At 45.5% G+C, this 24110-nt stretch overlaps 1 protein-coding gene across 4 annotated transcripts in view; it reads right to left on the bottom strand.

The window, feature by feature from the left end:
- The window catches only part of ZMAT4 (zinc finger matrin-type 4), a 286981-nt gene that overhangs the window by 42095 nt on the left and 220776 nt on the right, over positions 1-24110 (bottom strand). For all 4 annotated transcript variants that reach the window (XM_082230608.1, XM_082230606.1, XM_082230605.1 and 1 more), the window contains one exon: positions 20635-20862. In XM_082230608.1, coding sequence (XP_082086734.1) covers positions 20635-20862 — 228 coding nt within the window. The remainder of the gene's footprint in view (positions 1-20634; positions 20863-24110) is intronic.

Below are 24110 nucleotides of genomic sequence, written 5' to 3'. Positions count from 1 at the left end.
TATCTATTATCATGGCCCTCTAAATCTAATAGGTCGGTGTTTTCTAAGGTCAGCCAGTCTTTTAACCATACCAAGCACGAAGCTTCATAATATAAAGTCAGGTCTGGTAAATCAAAACCTCCTCTCTCTTTTAGTCTACTCCATATATCCATATCTTTCTTAATTTCTTTCCATACCACCTCATAGTTGTCCTTGTATAGGTTTATATTTTTTGTTGTCATCCAAATTCCTAAGTATTTTATTTTTTTTAGCTATCGTGATTCCAGAGTCTACTTGTAATTCTTCCATCTCTTCTTTCTTCAAATTTTTTGCTAGCATTTTTGTCTTATTTTTGTTAAGTTTAAACCCTGATACCTTCCCAAACTCTTCCATTCTTTTAATTGCCTCTTTCACACTTTGTCTTGGTTCTTCCAACGTTAAGACTAGATCATCTGCGAAGGCTCTTAACTTAAATTCTTTTCGTCCCACCTTAATGCCTCTGACTTCTGATGATTCTCTTAGCTTCTTATTCAAGACCTCTAGAACTGTAATAAATAGCAAGGGAGACAAAGGGCATCCCTGCCTAGTACCTTTAGTTATCTCAAAGTTATCTGATATGTTGTTGTTAATTATTAACTTTGCTTTTTGGTCCAAATAAATCGTGCCAATACCTCTCAAAAAATATTCACCAATTCCTAGTACTTTTAAGTTTTCTTTCATGAAATGCCAAGAAACATTATCAAACGCTTTTTCCGCGTCTATGAACAATAATACTGCCTGTTTCTCGTTTCTGACTTCAAGGTATTCAATTATATTTATCAGGTTTCTTACGTTGTCCCTTAGTTGCCTCCCCGGCAGAAAGCCTGTTTGGTCCTTGTGTATCACCTTATTTAACACCATTTTTAGTCTATTCACTAGTATATCCGCAAATAGCTTATAGTCGTTATTCAATAACGAAATTGGTCTGAAATTTTTTACATCTAATATATCCCCCTCTTTCTTCGGGATCAGTGTAATATAAGCTTCTTTCCAGGTGTTTGGCATCCTTCCTTCTCTTAAAACTTTATTCATTACTTCACTTAGAACAGGTGTCAGGTATTGCGATAGTGTTTTATAATACTTTGCTGAGATACCGTCCGGTCCTGGGGCCTTCCCTATTTTCATTCTTTTTATTGCCTTCGTGACCTCTTGTTCTGTTATCTCCTGGTTAAGCATTCTTTTTTCTTCTTCTGAGATTTGATGTAGTTTATGGTCATGGATATACTTTTCTATTCTCTTATTGTCTTCTTTATCTTTCCTATAAAGATCTCTATAGAATCTCTGAAATACTTTTCTAATTTCTTTTGGGCCCTCAATCATTTTATCCCCGTCTTTTATTTTACAAATTGTGTTCTGTTTTTGTCTTGCTTTTATTTGCCAAGCCAAGAATCTCCCAACTTTGTTGGACGACTCAATTTTTTTTTGTCTCATAGTTTTTATTTTCCATTCGATCTCCTGTCCCACCACCATGGAGAACTGAGACTGCAACATTTTTATATTTCGTTTTATTATTTCATCTTTGGGTTTTGTTATTAGCTGTTTTTCATTCTCGATGAGCTGGGACAGGATCTCCTCTTTCTTCTTCTCTCTCCCTCTTTTCTGGAAGCTGTTTTTTTGAATCAGGAAACCCCTTATCACCGCTTTGCTCGCGTCCCAGACTGTTTCAATTGGTGTTTCTTTGTTTAGATTCCATTTAAAATAGTCTGTTATTGTCTCTTTTGCAGTTTCCACTACTCTCTGGTCATTAAATAAGCTCTCATTCATTCTCCATCTATGTGTAGAAGGGTCCTTTCCTTTTAATTCCATATATAGCGGATTATGATCTGACAGGGTTCTTGGGAGGATTTCAATTCTAGTTACTCTTGGTGTTAGAATCTTAGAAACCCAGATCTGATCTATTCTGCTGAAGCTTTGGTTTGGTTCAGAGTGGAATGAAAATTGTCTTACTGTTGGGTTCCTTAATCTTCAGATGTCAATTACTCCCAATGTATTGGCCATATCAAAGAAGGCCTTCGGGAGTTTGCCTTCATATGTATTTCGCCTCTTTGTTAATCTATCTAAGTCCGGTACCACTACTCCATTGAAGTCTCCCAGTAATATCAATTTCTGATCTAAATACTCTAACATTATTTCATTCAACTTTGTATAGAATTCAGCTTTCTTATCGTTTGGAGCATAGATCCCCACAGCCATTTTCCCCCTTGAAACCCAATTTGTACAATCAATATTCTTCCCTCATCCTCCTTAAAAATTAATTTTGGGTCATGCTTCTCTTTTACATATATTACCACACCTCTATTTTTGTTTGAATCTGACGCAATAAACTCTTGGCCCAGTTTTTTATTACTTTAAATTCTTTTATGCTTTTTTGCTACATGCGTTTCTTGCAGGCATATGATATCTAGGTTTTGTTTAATCAAAACATGGTTAACTTTTCGTCTCTTGTTTAAATTGTTCGTCCCATTAACATTCCAGGAAAATACTTTCAGATTCATTATTTCTTTTATCTACGAGTACCCACTCAGTTGCGCTAAATTTACTGTTCTTTGTTGTTGTCTTCTTCTTCTGATTCCTCTCTCTCTTCTTCTTTTTCCTCTTCTTCTTCCTGACGTTGGTCTTCTTTCTCCTTTTCCTTTCCTTCCTCTTTCTGATCCTGTCTTGGTTTTATTTTCCCTATCCTCCCTAACTCTTTGTCATATCTTTTGAAGAATTTTTCTAACTCTTGGGGGCTAGTTAGTTTGAATCTTTTATCTTTAAAGTAAAAGGAGATTCCTTCTGGGAATTCCCATCTATGCTGAATTCCATTCCTTTTCAGTAGACTCACCATTTCTTTATAAATTCCCCTTCGTTTCAGAAACCTGGCAGGGATCTCCCTAAAAATCAAGATTTTCACTCCATCTATGCATAGATTTTTGTTGTAATTCAGTCTCAGTATTTCATTTCTTATGTCCAATGAGTTAAACATGACTAGGACGTCTCCAGGAAGCTTTTTTGCCCTTGCCTTCACTGATCTAACCTTTATTCTAAATACATTCATTATCATTGGGCCAATATCTTCTTCTCTTAGTTCCATCCACCCAGCCAGTGGGTTTATTATCTCTTTGGATCAGAATTTTGTTGGCACATAATGCACCGTATTCCTATCCCCGTGAATGGAAGTTTTCACAGTTGGCAAATGGTTCCCTTATTCACCAAATAGATTTAGCAAGCTGGGTCAATGTTTATAGGATCAATTTTGTACAGCAAAGAAGGTCAATTTTTAATTTGCATGCCTGCATACACACTTATGCAATGCATATCATCCAGCCTGAGTTGAACATAGAATCATAGAATCATAGAGTTGGAAGAGACCACAAGGGCCATCGAGTCCAACCCCCTGCCAAGCAGGAAACACCATCAGAGCACTCCTGAACACCTCTTGCTTGAGTCTCTTGTTGGAATCAATGGTCCTTAAAAGTGATTGTTAATACTCTGCCCAGGAGTGTGAGGTGGGCTTACACATATGTTTCTTAATCTAAAGGTTTGTCTCAGATGACTCAGAGGACCCTGGAGCTTGTGTGTATTCTGTGAATTGCTGAATTGCAGTAAATAGAGCCTATGGGCATCTTTTAGGTATGAATACTCAAAACACGGATGCAAAACTGTTCTAAAGTTTTCTGCAGGTAACACACTGTTTTAGTCATCTCTCTGTAGATTTAAAAAGTCAGAATTTCTATCCTACTGCATTTAATAATTTAACATGAGCTTTAATGTTCAGGCAGTTGTTGCATTTCCACCATTTATTATTTCCATTAGGGTAAAAAAGAAGGTCTAAGTGCCCAATTCTGAGCTCAGATCTACTGGGCTGAGCATATTAGGATCCAATCGATCTCTGTTTCAGCTGGGCTATGCCAGCATAAGTCTCCAAACCCAGCTGAGCTGGAGATACAGTGCTACCTCGAGTTACAAACGCCTCAGGTTACAAATGCTTCAGGTTACAAACTCCGCTAACCTCGAAGAGTTACCTTGAGTAGAGAACTTTGCCACAGGATGAGAACGGAAATGGTGTGCCAGCGGTGCAGCGACAACAAGAGGCCCCATTAGCAAAAGCATGCCTCTAGAGATAGATTTATTGCGGCCATTGGCCCATATCGACAACAATACACCAGAATTTATCCATAAACAATACAATTTAAACAGTTCCAAGTTAAAACACCCACATAGAACCAATTTTACTTCAGTTAAGTAAACACTATACACAATAAGCTCCCTCTATGTAAACCGCAATTCAGATCCATCAGATTTTGGGGGGTATACGTCTTAGTTCTGGCACTTATTGATGGTTCTTAAGTTTAGCTAAGCTGTCAGAGACATACAGTGATCCATTTTTCCTCTTTTGAAATAAAACATTAATCAGGTATCTAGCGACTGCAAGGGATCTACTTGTATCTTCGTCGTTTAATAAGTATATTATTTGGGCTTCCTGAGGACCGTCAGCAATTCTCGATAAATATGGGGCCAGAAACTTGGACCGTGCAGCCAAATGTAATGGACAATAGAAGATTATATGATATAACGATTCTATAGATCCACTTTTACAGTCACAGAGGAGTGAGATCTGTCCGTTGGAGAGTCTGTTACCCAACACGTTTGATGGGAAAACATTGAATCTAGCCTTCATAAAGGCATACCTGTGCGTCACCACAGATAAGGTAGTTAAGTAAGATGGAAGTTTCGTTAGTGGTGTTAAGCCAAGGTTTATCGGCGAACAGGTGCCACCACCTGTCGCAATATTAAATTGTAAATCCATCTCCTCTAATTTGTGAGTTATGATTCTTTTGGCAGAAATTAAATCTAATTTTAATAGTTCAGATGGAGATAGTCCTAGGGACACAAGTTTCCCATGTATTATTTTTGCCCAGGGGCTAGGGAAGTCATCTCTCCAGAGACACTGTATCAAGTGGAGATTTGGAAGTTTATGCCATAATGCCAACCAGTAACAGAGGATGCATTTCCATAATGTGGTTTCTAGAGATGTAACATTTAGTTCCAGTCGTATAGCAGTATTGCTTACACACCTGGGTAATTTTAGCAACCTTCTTAGAAGCTGGTTTTGGATTACCTCCAAATGGGTTAGGTTAACAAAGGACCCCCATAATGGGATTGCATATGCTATTGTTGCAATCACCTTTGCCTTGAAAACTTTTAACACTGATGGAATATGGAAAGCCCCATCTGAAAAGAAGAAACGCAATAACGCATAGGAAAGGGCTAGTTAAGAACAGTTTCAGGTTAAGAACGGACCTCCAGAATGAATTAAATTTGCAACTAGAGGTACCACTGTATGCTGGCATAAATCTCCCATCATGGTTTAGCCAGTGCTCAGCCAACTTAGTCAAGATGAGTGGATATATATCTTATTTCCCAAGGAAAACCCACTTCTCAGTGCTAAATCACAGCAAACTGGAGAAAACCTGAATTGGTATGGCGGTGGGGGCAGATGTTACAGGCGAAGGGGATCGAGATATGGATACGCTCGTACCCTTTCCAATCTGCGCCCCATCCCGAGGGACGAGGGTAGGGTGAGCAAGGATTACTCACCTCCATCACTGGTGCTGTGCAATGCCAGGTCTATAGGCAATAAAACCGCCACCCTGCGAGATTTCTTTATCTCGCAGGGGGTCGACCTGGCTTGTGTGACGAAGACCTGGGTGCGCAAAGGGGTAACAGTTACCTTACGAGAGATGGCGCCCCCGGGTTTCTCTGTCCTCCACCAGTCGCGGACTGTGGGCCGGGGGGGAGGGGTGGCATTATTAATCCGGGAAGATTGTCCTTTCAGGGCTCTACCATCGCCATCGATCCCCGGCATCGAATGTGTTGGCCTAGTGTGGGGCTCCGAGGAGAGCTTGGCTGTCTGGCTGGTGTACCGGCCACCTAGCGCACCAGCAGCCACCCTGTCAGGCCTATTGGAGGCGGTGGCCGGCTGGGCCTTGGAGTTCCCTAACCTATTGGTATTGGGGGACTTCAACATCCATGCTGATGCCACTCCCTCCTCACAGGCTCTGGACCTGGTGTCTTCCATGGCGACACTAGGGCTCTCCCAGTTTGTTTCGGGCCCCACACATCAAGCAGGCCACACGCTGGATTTGATCTTTGGCATCGGTATAGATGTGATCATGTCTCCTTCGACGAAGGTGCCATGGTCTGATCACTACGCTCTGAAAGCCAGGATTGACTTTCCACCCCCACCCTGCTTAGGTGGCGAGCCAATTTGGGCTCGCCCGCAGAGGCTGATGGACCCTGAGAGATTCCGCCAAGCCTTGCGGGACCTTGCTCCCCCTGGCGACTCATTGACTGAGCTTGTTGAGGGCTGGAATGCCCAGCTCCTGGCAGCCATCGATGAGATCGCACCTAAGCGCCCTCTGCGACCCCGCAGAAACCGGGCTCCCTGGTTTACCGAGGAGCTCCGGAAAATGAAGCGGGACCTCAGACGGCTAGAGCGAGTATGGCGGGGTGCCCATGACGGAGCCTCAAGAACATCTTATAGGGCTTTTATGAAAACCTACGAGATGGCGGTGAAGGCTGCTAAGAAGTCATACTTCTCGGCCTCCATTGCATCAGCTAGCTCTCGCCCAGCGCAATTATTTAGTATAATCAGGTCTTTAACGTCCCTTGAGGGACAGCCAAATTTAAATAACAAATTGACACACGGCTGTGAGGCATTTGTGAGCTTTTTTGCGGAGAAGGTCTTGTCGCTCCGCCATGACCTCCCTGCCAATTTGGATATAATAAAGGAACTGGAGGCCCCTCGACTGTCCTCGGGTCCAGTATTGGACCACTTTGACCAGATATCCCCAGCCGATGTGGACAGACTCCTCCGAGCTGGAAAGCCCACCACCTGTCCTCTCGACCCGTGCCCGTCTTGGCTGATTAGAGCGTGTCCAGACGAGGTGCGGGCCCTCCTGGGGGATATCATCAATTTGTCCCTTGGCACGGGGACATTCCCAGGGGAACTGAAGGAGGCAGTGGTGCGCCCGCTCTTAAAGAAAACATCATTAGATCCTTTAGATCTATCCAATTACCGCCCGGTTTCGAATCTTCCGTTCCTGGGTAAGGTGATTGAGAGAGCGGTTGCTGAACAGCTTGGTGGGTTTCTGGATGAAACATCGGCTCTGGATCTATTCCAGTCCGGCTTCCGCGCTGGTCATGGGACCGAGACGGCTCTGGTCGCCCTAACAGATGACCTTCGTAGACAGCTGGATCGAGGCGGGTCGGGGCTGCTGATTCTTCTAGATCTATCAGCAGCTTTCGACATGGTCGATCACGAACTTATGGACCACCGCCTTGCCGACGTGGGGATCCAGGGCACAGTCCTTCAATGGCTGCGCTCGTTTCTCTCTGGTCGGGGACAGAGGGTGGCGCTTGGGGGGGAATTGTCATTGCGCCACTCCTTGGTGTGTGGAGTGCCTCAGGGTGCGATACTCTCCCCGATGCTTTTCAACATCTTTATGCGCCCCCTCGCCCAGCTTGTTCGGAGTTTTGGGCTGGGTTGTCATCAGTATGCCAATGACACCCAACTCTATCTGTTGATGGATGGCCATCCTGACTCGGCCCCAGACACACTGACCAGATGTTTGGAAGCTGTGGCTGGATGGTTACGTGGGAGCCGGTTGAAGTTAAATCCTTCGAAGACAGAGGTCCTGTGGCTGGGACGGGGCGATATGGGATTGGGGGGGCAACTCCCATCTCTTGCGGGGGCGCAATTAGTGCCAGCACCGTCCGTTAAGAGTTTGGGTGTAATCTTCGACACCTCCCTTTCCATGGAGGCGCAGATTGCAGCTATAACAAAGGTGGCATTCTTCCATCTCCGCCAAGCTAAGCAGTTGGCTCCTTACCTCTCTCGCCCTAACCTAGCCACTGTGAGCCACGCGACGGTCACCTCCAGACTGGATTATTGTAACTCGCTCTACGTGGGGCTGCCCTTGAGACTGACCCAGAAACTCCAGCGGGTGCAGAATGCTGCAGCGAGACTCCTTACGAGGTCTTCGACAGTGTCTTCGACTCCTTACGAGGTCTTCGACAGTGGAATTTGCTGCCAAGGAGTGTGGTGGAGTCTCCTACTTTGGAGGTCTTTAAGCAGAGGCTTGACAACCATATGTCAGGAGTGCTCTGATGGTGTTTCCTGCTTGGCAGGGGGTTGGACTCGATGGCCCTTGTGGTCTCTTCCAACTCTATGATTCTATGATTCTATGATTCTATGAGTCTTAGGGGAAAAGTTCCCACTGGCAACCAAAAAGCTACAAGCCACACTAGATGGGGATGATTTCAATTCCAATCACAGTGGAGGAGTAAAGACACCCATCTCCTCTCCCCATATGCTGCCTTCTAAATAAGAATTGCCTGCCCTGTAATTAATGAAGGAAAATCAAACTACATAGCCGCCTCATAAATATTAAGCAGTATCTTTCCCTGTAGATTTGAGAGGAGAGAGGGTGCCTATGCAGCAGAGATGTTCCTTAAGCTCTGTAGACTTGGGATTCTTTGGGACTTCAAAATGTCATTTGGCAGCACTTTGAGCTGGTTAAGCAGACTGCTAGTGCAACTGAGTCAAAATTGGAGTCAGGATGTGCTCTTTTACACCCACCCATGACAAGAAGCAAACTATTCTGCACTAAATGCAGTTTCCAAACCATCAAAAGTAGAGTGTATTTCAATAATCCCAGTGGGAAGCTCATCAAAAGCACTGATGACAGAGGTCCAATCCTGGTCCAAGATCTCTGCCTTTACCAAACTTTGCCCCACTTTCAAACTTTCCCATGCAGCGTCTAGTTGGGCTGGATCTCTCAGCAGCCTTTGATACCATCAACCATACATCCTTCTGGACCGTCTAGAGGGGCTGGAAGCTGGGGGCACTGTTATACATTGTTCCTCTCCTTCCTCCTGAGCTGTGTCCAGAAAGTGGTGTTGGGGGGATGAGTGTTCGAACCCCTGGGCCCTCACTTATGGGGTGCCTCAGGGTACCATTCTCTGCCCCGTGCTTTTTAACATCTATATGAAGCCACTGGGAGAGATCATCAGGGGGTTTGGGCTGGGTGTTCATCAGTATGCGGATGATACCAAGCTCTACCTCTCTTTTTAATCAGAACCAGTGAAAGCAGTGAAGGTCCTGTGTGAGTGTCTGGAGGCGGTTGGAGGATGGGTGGCGGCTAGTGGATTGAGGGGGCGGGCGGGGGTGGGGGACTCCCTGGTCCTGAATGGGGTAACTGTTCCCCTGAAGGACCAGGTGTGCAGCCTGGGAGTCATTTTGGATGCACAGCTGTCCATGGAGGTGCAAGTCAATTCTGTGTCTAGGGTAGCTGTCTACCAGCTCCATCTGGTATGCAGGCTGAAACCCTCCCTGCGCGCAGACTGCCTCACCAGAGTGGTGCATGCTCTGGTTATCTCCCGCTTCAACTACTGCAATGTGTTCTACATGGGGTTACCTTTGAAGGTGACCCGGAAACTACAACTAATCCAGAATGTGGCAGCTAGACTGGTGACTGGGAGCGGCTGCCAAGACCTCATAACACCGGTCTTGAAAGATCTGCATTGGCTCCCAGCAGGTTTCCGAGCACAATTCAAAGTGTTGGTGCTGCCTGGTAGTGGCCTTGGCCCAGTATACCTGAAGGAGCGTCTCCACCCCCATTGTTCACTGAGGTCCAGCTCTGAGGGCCTTCTGGCGGTTCCCTCTCTGCGAGAAGTGAGGTTACAGGGAACCAGGCAGAGGGTGGTCTCAGTAGTGGCGCCTGCCCTGTGGAACACCCTCCCATCAGATGTCAAGGAAATAAACAACTATCTGACTTTTTAAGACATCTGAAGGCAGCCCTGTTTAGGGAAGTTTTTAATGTTTGAAGTTTTATTCTGTTTTTGGTCCTCTGTTGGGAGCCGCCCAGAGTGCCTGGGAAAACCCAGCCAGATGGGCAGAATATAAATAATAAAATGTAGTAGTAGTAGTAGTAGTAGTAGTAGTACCAAATGGAGCCAGCACAACATATTCCTCCTGGCGGCTGGTGGTGGCAAGGAAACAGTCCCTGCAATGTGGCCAAAGCAGATGCAGCTCCTTGCCAGGATGGACGTCACACAGAGGCCACGTCCTGCCAGCACTTTGGTCAAGGGCACAAATCTGCCCTGCATGGCACGAGGCTCTTCCTTCCTCGGAAGCCTGAACTGCAGTCTTGTAAAATTAAAAACACGTCTGTACTCTGCGGATACATTTTTAATATAAACTTTGTAAATGTCACACTGAATGCATCCTCTTTGAACACACTGGTGGGGAGCCATCTGAAGCTGCTCATTCACTGACAGAGGGACCCTGGATATCCTTCTACCAATCTCTCCAAGGTAAGGGTGGAGGGCAAATGCAGCAGAGTCCAACGTGAGGACCTATTTTACAGAACAGGAACAATATATGCATTGGGGTGGGAAATCTCAGGTCTAGGAGTCAACTGTGGTCCTCCAGACTTCTCTGCCTAGCCCTAGGTCATTCTTTCTCCCTAAGCCATACCTCCCCTCTCTTCCGGCCTGCACAACGCCCTCCTTGAGTACTTCTGCCTGGCTGAACTCAGGAGTTAAGCTTGCTAGAGGGAACCCTCTTGGTATTTCCACTGCCTTCAGAAGCTTGCATGGAGCAGCCTGGGGGAGGGGATTCTCTGTGGCAGCCCCTGAGCTGTGGAATTCCCTGCCTACAGAGGTGTATCTGGGACATTCACTAGGGGGTTTCCATCACATGCTGAAGGTGCGTGTGCGCCCCCCCCAGAGGACCCACCCTGTCCTCTGACTATAATTTATTTTAAACTGAGAGTATGTGTGGGTGTGAAAGCCATCTTACGTTGCGATTCGGCACTTCTGCACATGCATAAAGCACGATTTAGTTCTTCTGCGCATGCGCGATCACCAAAACCCAGATCACCAAAACCCAGATCACCAAAACCCAAATCACGCAACCCAAAAACACACAACCTGAAGCATCTGTAATCTGAGGTATGACCGTAAAAATAATATAGAAATCTCTGGTGTTTGTGTGGCTGAAATGTCACTCCCTGTGCAGAAGTAATACTCACCCACATTTTGCCCCTGCCCCCCCCCGTACTGCATGCAGGTTTTCTCCTTGATTGTGTGTGTATGTGCCCCCCCCCACATACACATGTGGCAGGCTTATTTTTTAAAGGCAGGGTAAACAAATAGAGAATGCCATGCCTTTAAAATGCTTCTTTAAATCTTGACCTGTGCTAAACCAGTTAAATCAAAAGAGGCACTTAAAGAGGACATCGTGAATCGTGAGGCTGATATCAGATTTATAAAAGAGGATTATGGTAGTTAACACTCTTTCCCATATTAAACAGCTTCTAAGAAACTGAAGCTTTTTTTTTTTTTAAAGGTTTTATAACACCCGGCACTAACAAATCAAATAGCTTTGCAGATATTAATAAATAATTCACCCCATCACTTCTTCTGCTTTATGCATTGCTTCATCCAGCAAAAGCCGAGAAAGAGTAGAGCCACCAAGGAAAAGAAGGGTGGAGAGAGAGAGAGAGAGAGAAAGAGAGATTGGGGCAGGAATGCCCTCTAGACGTCTTTTTTATTGTGTGTTCATGATGAATTGTGCCCATCGTGGTCCTGGGGCAGTTACACCTGACCCCATTTTCAATACTGTTGGTGCCTGAGAAAGTTTTGGAGAGGACATACCACTTTGTTTCTGTTACATGCCCTGTCACTTCCTGATTATAGCCTGCAACTTTTCATACCACAAATGTTCCTGGAGGTTCCGTTCTTTTTATCCCACTTTTGCTTTGCCTCACCATAGGGCAACAGTGCAGACAGACACATTGGGGGATGCATCACAGAAGAGCTAACAAAGGGCAGTGATGTGTCAATGGTCCAGTATAGACCCACCACTGATGCACAATGAATGTCTCCACGGCATGTTATTGCCTACACCAGCAGAAAAACACCCATCTGGAGGGGCCCTCAGGTAGTCCTGAAGAGAGGAAGTAGCTATATTTGTTTATAGAGTATTTATTTCTCAAGCTCCTCTTGCACAAGGAGGCAACCTTGAGCTAGTCACTGTCTCTCAGCCTAATCAACCTCCAAAGGTTGCTGTGGGGGAAGATGGAGGCAGGGGACCCAATACGTGTCACCTTATGCTCCTTTCAGGGAAGATGGGATATAAATGGAATAATAATCATCATCCATAACACTTAAGGCAGCCTTCTCCAACTTAGCACCCTCCATATGTTTATTGGACGGAGCTCAAAATATCTAGAGGTCACTAGGGCTAGGGAAGGCAGGTCCACGGAGGCTCTCTCTCAGAAAGTTGTTCCAAAGGAGAACCAGGAGTTTATATGGAGCATCTTGCATAGTAAATTGGAAACTGGATAGGAAAAAAAATAAAAATCTTTCATTTTGGTTGCCAACTTTACCCCCTGCCGATGTGCTTGTAACAGTAGGCTGTCATGGATCTCCTCCTTCAACCCTCATGCAAACAGATCTTGTTGGCAGGCTACTTTGTGAACTTAGGCACTGTCCCTCCCCACCCCCTCACTCACTTCTCCAAGTGGCCCTCAATATCTGTAGAATAGTGTTTGAAAATACAATATTTGAAAGATTGTCTCTCATTATATACTCAACTATTTGCTGCACTCTGCAGGTGAGGGCCTTCTACAGGTACCATCTTATCAGGCAGTCCACAAAATTCAGGACTTGGGCTTTGAGTGTTGTGGCATCTACCCTTTGGAACGTCCTCCCCTTGGAGATTAGGCAGGCGCTGCCTCTGTTGCCTTTTAAGCACCTGCTGAAGACCTTCCTCTTCCCACAAACCTTTTAAGTAGAGATCTTTCCCAGTCTGCACCTGTACTGAAATGGATTTAAGTTTTTAAAAATGCTTCCATTCTTTAATCTTTTGTTGTTTGCCACCTGAGGCTCCTTTGAAAGGAATAAAAAAAAAAAATAAACAAACTTGCTGCTGGCCACGAATGTGAAGAAGAAACTAGGGCAAGCACAAAGTCTGATGCAATGCTGGAATATTAAGTTTATGGCCTAATTTACCAAGTTCCCCACAAATCTGGTCAAAGCAGCACCAATCTTTATCACTCAGCTTTACGTATTGTTTCCGCTTAATTTCTTATATTTCTATATTGCTTCACATAGCCAGAGATGTCCTGGTATGATTTATCATAATAAATACAATCTGGATCCCCTTGAGTTCTTTAGCTGGCTTCTCTGGAAGTAACCATGTAAGAAGGGATGAATCTATCAATCTCTCATTTTTCCCATCTTAAATTCAGTATTAAAAAATCCTCTCATGAAAATCCATCAGCATTTCACTGCTAATTTCCCTTTATATACATATTTCTGTACACAATTTTCCCCAATATGCAAGTTTTCAAAGCAATTTCTTCTAATATAAAGCATTTTTATTTATTTTCACTAATAGGCATTTTTATGCACATTTTACCATATTGCGTGCATTTCTGTATGTAGTACTTGACCGGAGTACTGTGTTGCAAAATTTTGAGATAAATTAATTTTGGAGGATGGCTGTGTTTTGGTTCAGAAGGACCTCTAAATGAGAATTGAATTGAATTCCCTCTCCCCAAGATAGATTCATAATCTGGGGAATCGGGTTCGCATCTCCGCTCCTCCACATGCAGCTGCTGGGTGACCTTGGGCTAGTCACACTTCTCTGAAGTCTCTCAGCCCCACTCACCTCACAGAATGTTTGTTGTGGGGGAGGAAGGGAAAGGAGAATGTTAGCCACTTTGAGACTCCTTCGGGTAGTGATAAAGCTGGATATCAAATCCAAACTCTTCTTCTTCTTCTTCCTGCCAACCTAGCAGTTCAAAAGGACGTCAAAGTGCAAGTAGATAAACAGGTACCACTCCGGCGGGAATGTACCGTATTTTTCGCACCATAGGGCGCACCGGACCATAGGGCGCACCCAGTTTTTAGGGGGGGAATTCAAGAAAAAAAATATTCCCCCCCCCGCAGCCCCAAAGAGCAGCGTACAGGCTGCACACAACCTCTCCCTGCCGGAGGGGTTGCGTGCAGCTATGGATCAAGCCAAGGCAGCGAGCGGGATGGATCCCGCTCGCTGTTTTGGCTTCCCCTAGCCCCGTGCAGTCTCTCCCTCCCGGGAGAGGCTGCGTGGGGCTAAAGAATCCATAGCCCCGTGCAGCCTCTCCTTGGCAGAGGGGCTGCGCGCAGCTATGGAGGAAGCCAAGGCAGCGAACGGGATGGATCCCGCTCGCTGTTTTGGCTTCCCCTTTAGCCCCGTGCAGCCTCTCCCTCCGGCAAGGAGAGGCTGCGTGGGGCTGAAGAATCCATAGCCCCGTGCAGCCTCTCCTTGGCAGAGGGGCTGCGCGCAGCTATGGAGGAAGCCAAGGCAGCGAGCGGGATGGATCCCGCTCGCTGTTTTGGCTTCCCCTTTAGCCCCGTGCAGCCTCTCCTTGGCGGAGGGGCTGCACAGGGCTTTCCTGGCTTTACTGGGAGGTGGGGGGATTCCCTCACCTCTCCCAAAAGCCCGCAGAAGCCGTGCAAACCCTTTAAAGGGATCGCGGCTTCTCCTGGCTTTTGTGAGAGGTGAGGAAATTCCCCCACCTCCCGCAAAACCGGCAGAAGCCGCGCGCCTTTTAAAAGGGCTGCACGGCTTCTCCTGGGAGGCGGGGGGATTCCCCCACCTCCCGCAAAACTGGCAGAAGCCGCGCGCCTTTTAAAAGGGCTGCACGGCTTCTCCTGGCTTTCCTGGGAGGCGGGAGAAGGGACTGATGCCGCCAGTCAGTCCCTTCTCCCTCCTGTTGAAAAGCCCGCAAGAGCGCACGGAGCTTGTGTGCGGCTCTTGGGGGCTTTTCCCGCCTGCCTCCCCCCTGCATTCGTTCCATAGGACGCACACACATTTTCCCTTGCTTTTTAGGAGGGAAAAAGTGCTTCCTATGGTGCGAAAAATACGGTAAACAGCGTTTTCTGTGTGCTCTGGTTTCTGTCACGATGTCCCGTTGAGCTAAAAGTGGTTTAGTCCTGCTGGCCACATGACCAGGAAAGCTGTCTGTAGACAAACGCCGGCTCCCTTGGCCTGAAAGTGAGATGAGCACCACAACCCCAGAGTAGCCTTTGACTGGACTTAACTGTCCAGGGGTCCTTTACCTTTTTTATTATTATCTAGAAATAAACAGATCTTACAAAAATGCCATAAAGCCTCCAGGATTCCTCTCATCACAAGGGAATGAACCTTCATACTGCCTGGGCATGGAGTTATAGGTGCAATGGCATCATTATTTAATTAAACTGATGAAATCCCAAATGTTAGATTTGGGAAGCGATGACTATTTCTGAAGAATGACAGTGTTATCAAAACTGGAGAGGATGTTTCATATAAAATTAAATACAGCTGGGCCTGTAAACATTGTTCAAGTGAAGCAACTCATTGGGAAAACAAAAGCAAAACAAAAACATTTTTTCTTGTATTGCTCAGGGACAGATTGTTACAAAACTTTGAAGCTTGTCAACAGGCAGAAAAAGCTGTCAGTTGGTAGAATTAGGGTGAGATTCCCCCACCCCCACCCGGTTGTTGTTACTTAGATCTTCTGGCTATTAGAGCAAGAGAAATTGACTTGGCAGATGTGAAAACCTTTGGGAAAAATTCAAGAGAGATATTTGTGCTGGATTGTAATCGGAAAGATGCGTCAGTTCTTTGCAGAACCACCCAGAAATCTTCACAGGTCTCATGATCAAGCAAAGCATTTGATTTTTCTGGAATGTGGACATGTGCTACATGCATAGAAAGTTATGTTCTTCAGGGGGATTTTTACTTATTCATTTCCACTTTTTGTCTTTTTTTTTTTAAGAGACTGAATAAAAGAAATTAGGAATAAGCTGAAACGCCTTACATTATTTTGGGTTCATTTTAGTTAATACTGGAAAATATGGTAGCCATGTGTCTTACTTTACTAAGAAATGTCTGCTCAAAGGCTGTCCAGTTCAAGTCTTTCCTGGCTTGATAAATAGTTTTTTATCACAAGTGTCCACTTAATAAAAAAATTCCTTCCAGTAGCACCTTAAAGACCAACTAAGTTAGTTCTTGGTATGAGCTTTCGTGTGCATGCACACGAAAGCTCATACCAAGGACTAACTTAGTTGGTCTTTAAGGTGCTACTGGAAGGAATTTTTTTATTTTGACTATGGCAGACCAACACGGCTACCTATCTGTAAGTGTCCACTTGTTATGGTTTTAGTATTGTTTCAAAAGTGTCTGTGTTTTTAACAGTTTTCAATTATATATAAATCTAATTGAGATGGTGTCTTAGAAGGTGATCAATAAATTAATGACACGGATGATAATGAGGATGATGATGATAATAATAATAATAATAATAATAATAATAATAATACTTTCCATTTTTTATTATATCACTGCAGTTATGAGGCAAAGGCTTTTCAGCTAGCCATCCACATTGTGGAAACCCTTTCTCAGGGACACTTGACACATCTGCTCTGTACTAGTTTTTAAGAGGCTATTTTGCACCAGTGAGCAAAACTTAGTTTTATTAGATTGCACTGAGATCTTTCTGACATGTGCGCGCGCTCTCTCTCTCACTCTCTCTCTCTTGTTGTCCAACATTTTGCTGCCTCAGGTCCTAAGAGTCCCCTTTCTTTTCAGCCTCCCTCATTTCCCTTCTGCCTGGCCCCATCACCTGCTCCTAAGAGCTATATTGCTTCTGTTCCCATTGTCATAGGGCCCATCCACACTTCCTCTTGTACTGCCCCTTTTCCCTGGGAAAACCCCACTGTTTACCACTGTATTGGGATGAATGCCAATCCAGTTTCTTCCAATTCATCAGGGTACTTTCCTGGGGAAAGTAGAGGGGCAAATGGTAAACCACTCAAACTCATGACAAGTGGAAGTGTGGATGAGCCCGTAGTTGGCCATGGAACACTAGGAGCAAATCAGGGTTGATATAGAATCATAGTATCATAGAGTTGGAAGAGACCACAAGGGCCATCGAGTCCAACCCCCTGCCAAGCAGGAAACAATGACTAGATAGAGGTTGTTGCTGCCATCCCTCTGTCTCGAGAGACAATGGACTGTGCCTCCAGGGGTGAAGTCACACCACTCTGTGATCTCCCCGATGTGCAAGTCTGGGCTGTGTGGACGGAGATTCTGGGCTGACCAAACAGGAAGACACCCTTTTTGGCCTCTCTGATGTGGTCCAAAGGAAAGCAGAATGTTTGGCACCAATGTTTGCCACAGTTGCTGGAAAGGGGCGCACACGGCGCCATCCAGCCATCTTAGGGATGCCACTCTGGATTTGTGGAGGGTTTACTCCTGAGCCTTTTCTTCTCCTGAAGATACCCTGCAAGGCAGCAGAGGTTAAGGAGCAGAGTTCTCCTTCTCCTAGATGGGCTCCCTTCCCAGATGGACGAGCCCCACTTGTCCCTCACTTCCTGGGGAGGGCGAGATACAAATAAAAGTTGTTTATTAATTATTATTATTATTATTATTATTATTATTATTATTATTATTATTATTATTTACAGCACATGCAGAAACAACCTTCTTGACTGCTGGACCCACTATTGGTCTCCTCTGCTCAATCTGCCAGCACCTGTCTTCACATTCAGGGAAGTCTTTAACTCACCAAGAGTTTGAAACCCATCGGCTTCCCTCACCTGGTTTAGCCGTCCAGTCAAAGACATTCCCTGGGGTGTGGCTGCTGTCACCTGCTGACAGCTTCCTGGAGCCACAGGTGAGAGCTGGGAGCAGGGTGAGGACAAACTATCCCAGAAGGAGCATGGCATGTCCCCCACCAGAGGTACTACCCCTCCCCCAACACACCATACACCCCTATTGACTCAAGTAGACTTGGATCATTCAAGGCATTTAATACGAAGGTGCTGGGCAGGAGCTCAAGACTCCCTTGGCAACCACCTGTGCATCCCAAGGGAAGGTTAAAGCAATGGGCAGCATAGTCTTAAACCACTCTAACATAGAGGAAAGAAGCCCAGGAAGCCACTTCATGCTGCAGTTGCAAGAGTTTTGCACCAGAGGGCACTGGAGAATAAGGCCCACGGGGGTCTCTGGGTCAAGGCTGTTGGTTTTTCTGGAATAAGACATAAAAGGAAATTCTGCCCGAGGCAGGAGACGCAGCAAATAAAAGAGAACCACCTATTTCCATCTCACATATAATCATACTGTTAGGGGTTATGTTGCTAAATTTGCTGCCTTGGGGCAGATGAGAGGAGAATGCTTCAATCTCTGTGTTTTACATATATTCTGAAGAACACTTGTGGCATGTGCTTGTTCCAGAGGGAAGGATGCCACCCATTCAAGAAGGATTTAATAACAGGAGATTCATCTAGAATCAGGCAGGGAAAGGGGAAAGGAACACAGCACATTAAAAAAAACTATATATAATGTAGCACTAGGAAACCCTTCTGTTTTCAAATCCCTTTAGTGAGACATAAATGGATAAAACATTCCATATTTGATGGGCTTCCAGCTAATAGTACTTGACTGCAGGAAGTTAAAGGGAAAGGGGAAAGCATGTTTCCCCAACTCATGAGATGTGTTTTGTCAAGATTTTACATAATTAACAGATTTCAGCGGAGAAGGAAGGGAATTCGGTGGGCAGTTCCTGTAAAAATGAGGAATGAATGGGCCTTGGCAAAAGTGGCTGCAGACCCTCCCTCCCCCAGGGAGACCTCACCTGCTGGGAGTTTGTGGGAACAAGGTAGAAAATGGGCCGTATTCTTCAGTCTGCAGCCGTCCTAAAGTAGGATATTCTAGACCAAGGGTGCCTAACCTGTGGTCTGTGGGATGCATAAAGCCCCATCAATGGTTCATTAGTGGCCCCGGGCAAGACCCACCAGAAGTGTCTGAAGGCAATTCACACATAGGAACCTGCCTTATACTGAGTCAGACCACTGGCCCATCTAGCTCGGTACTGTCTGCACTGACTGGCAGTGGCTCTCCAGGGTTTCAGATAAAGGTCTATTCCAGCCAGCTCAGGGATGACAAGGATTTAAGCTGAGAGCTCCTGCGTGCGAAGCAGATGCACCACGACATCAAGGAGTATAGGAAGCCGCCTTCTACTGAATCCAGCCCCCAAGCTAAGCCTTGTCTAAGCACTGACTGTCGACTCTCCAGGGCTTGAGGCTGGGTCTCTCCCAGCCCCACCTGGAGCTGATGATTCATTTACATTTATTATCTACTAATAACAAGGAGCCTGGGCTGGTGAACAACAAGTGGTAAGGTAATAAAAGCATCTTGAAAACAATTGCTGTACACATGCAGAATGAGAAAGAGGAAGGTCTTGTATGCACTGAAAAGACAACAAAGATGGCACTTTTTGGATATTCAAGGGGAGGGCATCCCAAAGGGCAGGTGTCACAACACTAAATGCCTGATTGTGTGGAACAGACCTCCTAATAAGATGGCATCTGCAGGAGGCCTGAACCTTCTGCATGCAGAGCAGATGGTTTACCACTAAGCTACAGCAGCCCTTTCCCAAGCATTAGGAACATAGATACATACCTTCCAAGTGTCCCAGAATTATGGAAGCCTTCCCAGCTTCTGATTTGATCCCAGAATGTCCCTATTTCGCCAAGCTCAGGGAGGAGGTTGAACTGGTGCTTGTCCTGAGCAACAGCAGTGGCAGCAGCAGCAGCTGCGGCTGCGGTGGAGCCTCTCCATGGCCTCCTCCCTTGGGCACCTTGTGGCAGATGCTGGAGAGCAGGCGAGGAGGAGGAGGAGAGGCTGCTTTTGCTGCTGACGCCCAGTCTCGCATGAGGCGCCAGCCCTGAGGTGCAGACAGAAGGCAGGGCTGCCCTGGGCGGGGAAAATGGGGCAGCAGAGTGCAATCTTGATTTTCTTTATTTAAAAAATGCTTTGTGTGTCTGCATCTATTTCTGCCCCTTTATAAGATTAATTTAGGAGTGTGTTTTTTTTATTTTTGTAAATCTACCAAAGAATCAAATCAAATCAAGATTAAGGGTTTTTCTCAGGATGGTGAAGGGGTGTGTGATGTATCCCTTTGGACTAGTGGTGGCAACATTTGCCCTTCTTCTGATAGGAAATGCTTTGCAGGGGACAATGACAAAAAATGGGGGCCAAGGAGGGTCAGTTGCGGCCAGGGGGGAGTGAGAAATGCCCCTATTTTCATCTGATGAATGTTGGAGGGTATGTAGATAGGAAGCTGCCTTGTACTGAATCAGAGCCTAGTGGCACCGCCTGGCTTTCCAGGTTTCAGACAGACTTCTCTCCCAGCCCCCTCTGTGCTTTTCCACTGAGCCACAACTCTTCCTCAATATAAGAAGCACATAACTGGAGGCAAACATCACTCACTCCTATGAGGCAGCAGACCTCATAGATCTCACATCACATCCCCAGGAAAAGAGAGACAGACAGACAGACAGACAGACAGACAGACAGATGCTGCACCCTAAGATGCCTTGAGCCCCTGGGGTAGGGCATTCAACTAGTGTGATGGAAATCACTGGAATCGCATGGAGCCCTCCCAATGGCTTGCTACATGGACGCTTGGAGGACTGGGGAGAGCACACAGGGGGTTCCCACATTGATGCTTTTAGAAAACCAAAGGCTCTTACCTCTTAACTCGCCTAGATCCAGCGTCTTCCCTAGTTGCTCTAGTAAATCTGCCCTGGCCGCATTCTTTTTGTGCTTCTTCCCGTCATAGTGTTGCTGTGCCATCATTGGGTTATTAAACCAAGCTGTGCAGAGCTGGCAGTACCTGTCAGAGTCTCTTCTCTGATGGGGCGAAGACACCACAGGAGAACTATCCAGGTGTGACTGCTTTAGGGAACTCAGGTTGGTCTCTGCAAGAGAACAAAAGCAGGTCAGGTGAGCTGAATAAGAAATAGTTTTATTACATAATTATGCCCAACAGGCATTCTCACCTTTAGCTACAACAACAGCAATTTATTTATACTCCAACAATCTGGCCGGGTTTCCCCAGCCACTCTTTCTCACTCCACTTCCAGACCCACCTCCAGCTTGGGCCTCACTTCCTAAACTAGGTAAGGGAGGTGCCCTTAATGGTTTATCTTTCACATTTATCCTCAAAGTGGCCAATGGCAACTATAATTGTGGGGTGCATGCAGCCATGTGGTGAGCGCTCATCATCTGTGGCATCTTGCCAGTAGCAGAGGAAGAGCCTCTGTGGTCAGACAGGGCTGGCAGGGCCTGCCATTGGACAAAGTGAGGGAACTGCTTCAGGCAGCAGATACTGAAGCCATTCTTCTCTGTTGGAGGACAGAGCTGGGGAAGAATTGCAGCACAGGGGTGGAGAATTTGCTTTGCAGGCAGAAGGTCCCAGGTTCAATTGCTGGTGCCTCCAGGAACGGCTGGGAAAAACTGCTCCTTGAAGCCCTGAAGAGACACTGCCAGTCAGAGTAGATAATGCAAAGCTAGAAGGACCAGTGATCAGATTTGGCATAAGGCTACTTCTGCACTATACATTTGAAGCAGTATCATGCCACTTTAAACAATCCCGGCTCCCCACAAGGACTGCTGGGCACTTTGCAGTTTGTTAAGGGGACTGAGAGTTGTTAGGAAACCCCCATTCCCCTCACAGAGCTTCAGTTCTCAAAGTGGTTTAATAGCCTCTTCCTCTTCCAAGGGAACTCTAGGAATTGTAGTTGTGAGATGAATAATGGGGTGGCCTCCTAGCAATTCTCAGCACCCTCAAAGACTACAGTTCCCAGGTTCTTTGAGGGGAAATCCATGGCAATTGATATGACAACTGCTTTAAATATACACTGCTTCCTATGTCCTGTGTATAAGCTACACAGTCGGTTGTTTGTTCCTCTGCTCCCAAAACAGCCTGTTACTGATGTAATGGAGGACACTATCCCAACCCCGAGTTTGAATTAAGGTTCAATGCCCATGCCAGTTGAGTGGCATATACATTGAGAAATAAATAAGTGAATGAATGAAGAAATACCTTCATGCTAGTGGTGGGTGGGGCTAAGGCCAAAAGTGGAGGGGGCAACAAATGTAAATGTTGCCTTCGTGCAGTCAGCTAGCTTTTACACCTACTCCCCTCCTTCCATTCAGAGAAGCAGGCATTATCAGAGTGCAAGGACACATCACACTGAAAGAAGGTGCAAAGCAGACTTCTGGTCGGCTGTGGGAGCCATTACTGACGCGGATTTAGCCTCTACGGGGAAATCCGAGTTTAACAGGAGATTGGAGCTTCACAAAGGCGCTGTGAGCTCCAGAAAAACCCCAAAAGGGAGTTTTGGGTGCTGGGGACCCAGCGGCACCCCTGGTGTATCTCCCCCAGGGTAAAGATCCTGTAAAAAGGCTCGGAAGCTCAGGGGATGGAGGCGCGGGTGCATAGGGGGTTTAATCGCTACTCCTGTTAAGAGAAGCCTCAAGTTCTGATGGCAAAAGGCAGCTGATTTCCCAATATAAAAGGACAATCCAAAACAAAGTAAGAATAAATTTGGAATTATTTGGCGACAACCGGTTTTGAAGACAGAGGAAACGTAAAAAGGGGGAGTCCATCTCTCTGCTGGCATGAGAATGGAGCTGTAAGTTTTCTACTACAAAACCAAGACTACGTTGCTGCAAAAGGACAATAACTGATTTATTTGCTAAACGTCTCTGACCCATTGGGGAGGGGAGGAAATAGCTGGGAAAGAGCTTTATGGACACAATATTTGCAACAGAGTAACAATCTTAAAATTGAATCGAGAAGCGGTTCTAGTGTGCTGCGAAAGGGGGAATCCCACTGACTCAGCCGAAAATAACTAAGTAACTTTGATACCTCACAACTTTGAAACCTTGAAACGGAGGAAGAAAGATCAGAAAAACAGTATCTAGTCTCTCCAGTACCAGTGATATTTCTGTGAGGGATTCTAAAGATCTCTCCAACTGGCATAAGCTCAAGGAGACCCGGAAGACTCGGCAGGCTCCGGAGAATTTTGCTGTGTCATACCTTTGGTGACTTGTGGACTTTATTTTTTATTTTTCCTTTTTTATTTCTCGGGGGGGGGGGCTTGAGATTTCTCTAGCGGTGTGGATATCAGGTTGGGGAAGAGACTGAAGACGGCGGGTGGGACTTTTGTAATTTGGATAGGCTGAATTGGCAGCTGAAGAGAGAGCGTCACTCTATTGAAAAGGAGCTGATGTCATTATCCTTTGTTCACCTCCCGCTTGGTCTCTCTGTGGCGCCTCATGCTTAAAACCAAGTGGTCAAAAAGATAATTACAATGGGTTTTTTGTGACTGTACTGTATTGACTTGTGAAACACCTAGTGGCAACTTATAATACTACAGGGAATATTGAGAGTGGAACTGCAGAGGGGGGGAAATGGGAGAAAATCAGATAATCAAAATGAGCACGCAAGGGAAAAAGGGACTGGTAGCCACACCAACAGATAGGAGAAATTTGAAACAGGAGGAACTTAAATTAGATATTGCAGAGACCTTAGCAGAAATTAGAAAAGATATAAAAGATATAAAAGATACTGAAAAAAAATTAGATAACAAATTTGATAAAATGGAGGGGGAAAATGATAAATCGGTGGCAGAACTAAGAGGCCAATTAGGAGAGGTCAGGACAAAAACACAAACCCTAGAAGAGACTGTAAAAAAGACACAGAAAGCAGTTAGAGAAAATAAAAAGGGGGGGGATAAAACCAGAGATTGCTGATCTAGCTAAAATGCATGAAGAAACTATGGATGCTCTTGCCTTTATGGAAATGAAGGAATTAAATCTCCACTTCAGAGGAGTAATAGAGCAGGAAGGAGAGAATATAAAGGAAAGACTGATAAAGGAAATTGCAAATTGGCTAGAACTAGAGGAAGACCAAGTTGGAAAAACAATAGATAAGGCTTTTAGGATTAAATAGAAGACAGAAAGAGGTAAAAAAAACTGCCTGGTGACTGCCTTGTATATTTGAACTCGAGAGAAATGAAATATTTGATTTTAAGAACAAATCGAGAAAAAAGGTTACACATAGATGAAAAATTCATTATAATTTACAAGGAAACACCGAAAAGATTTCTGAAACGCCATGAAGTGTTACAATATGAGAACATCGCAGCTGCAGACAGCC

This window comes from Podarcis vaucheri (genome assembly GCF_965113315.1).
Source record: "Podarcis vaucheri genome assembly, chromosome: 7".
Taxonomy (NCBI): Eukaryota; Metazoa; Chordata; class Lepidosauria; order Squamata; family Lacertidae; genus Podarcis; species Podarcis vaucheri.
This window is presented reverse-complemented; position numbering and strand designations above follow the sequence as displayed.